We start from the raw sequence: 1,524 nt of genomic DNA on the forward strand, positions 1-1,524 counted from the left end.
ACGTAAATGTCCATGTAATGTATTATTGGCCATTTTTTATACAGTTCTAGTATTTAGAACTACTAACATGTATTGATTCATTGATTTATTAATGACTCAACTATTCATCAGTTTTCATAATGTGACTATAATAATGTTTTCATTGTTAAAATGTATTGTAAACATAACAGTTGTTGTCGTACATCTACAGGCTTGAAGAGGAAAACCTGAATCCGAGAAAATGGATGACTTCTCAAATGTGTCTTCTGTTTTGACACTAGAAGGCTTCAATCTCTCCCCTGAAAGTGCATTTTCCGCATTTATTTTCGCCACACTGAGCTATATGGTCATTCTCTTCTGTAATCTGGTCCTGATTCTCACCATCATCCTCAATAGGAGTCTCCACCAGCCCATGTACCTTCTGCTGCTAAATCTACCCATCAATGACCTTATAGGCTCCACGGCACTCTTTACACAGCTCATCAAAGAGCTTTTACTTGACACAAGGACCATTCAATACTCTGCTTGTGTCGCACAAGCTTTCTTTATTCATGTCCATGTAATGGGAGCTGTGTTCATTCTGACTGCTATGGCGTATGACAGATACATTGCCATATGTTGTCCTTTGAGGTACAACACATTTATGACCAATGCTCATCTCAGGAAAATCATCACACTGCTATGGATGTGTGACTTGATTTTGATTGGAGTGCTCTTTTTCCTGCTGCTTCGATTACCACGCTGCAGATCTCTGATGTCACACTCATACTGTGACAATCCCTCCCTGTTGAAACTGGTCTGTGGTAACACAGCCATCAATAACATCTATGGACTCTTTATTACTGCCCTCTTGCAGGTCATAGTTGTTTCTACCATTCTCTACACTTACGTTCAGATACTTGTCACCTGTTTTAGAAACAAAGGATCAGCTGACACTAAAAGCAAAGCTCTGCAGACTTGTGCTACACATTTAATAGTTTTTCTCCTCTTAGAGTGTTTAGGGCTTCTCACTATTATTTCATACAGACTGAGCCAATTTCCCCCGCAGTTACGGAGACTCATGGGAGTTTCCACATTCATTTTCCCCCCAACTTTAAATCCAATCATATATGGTCTTAGAACAAAGGATATCCGAGTAAAAGCATTGCATTTCTTGCGGACAAAGATCTTTCCATCCTAGGCTATGTTTTCAATAGTAGACATAGATTTGAAGAGAACCACTACATCATTTATCCAAAACTATATGAATTGTTGACATTTGTCACAATCTACTCAGTGCGATTGTATTTAGGCTATTTTGCTGTTTTTTTCAGCCTGGCAGCTTGATGTACCCCTTGTTGTTATCTTTATTTATAATAACTGTAAATGTATCACTTGTATTTCAAAACCAGTAAACCAATTAAACACCCCGGGGTATCAAGAAATCCCTCAGCTGATTTGAAATGACATAAGAGTCATTGTTGGGTGCCATTCATTTTAGGACCTAGGACGCTAGTGTTAATCAGAGACTGATTTTGTTGGAACAAATTCAATAAACCCACAAAT

General features: G+C 38.3%; 1 protein-coding gene across 1 annotated transcript; it reads left to right on the top strand.

Moving 5' to 3' along the window:
* Nucleotides 1–220: 220 nt before the first annotated feature.
* On the top strand, nucleotides 221–1,159 carry LOC110503471 (olfactory receptor 52B2-like). Its single transcript, XM_021581806.2, has one exon. The coding sequence runs from the start codon at nucleotides 221–223 to the stop codon at nucleotides 1,157–1,159; it is 939 nt and encodes a 312-aa protein (XP_021437481.2).
* The last annotated feature ends 365 nt before the right edge of the window (nucleotides 1,160–1,524 follow it).

Source organism: Oncorhynchus mykiss, chromosome 24 (genome assembly GCF_057628025.1).
Source record: "Oncorhynchus mykiss isolate SJ-2025 chromosome 24, ASM5762802v1, whole genome shotgun sequence".
NCBI classification, from domain to species: Eukaryota; Metazoa; Chordata; class Actinopteri; order Salmoniformes; family Salmonidae; genus Oncorhynchus; species Oncorhynchus mykiss.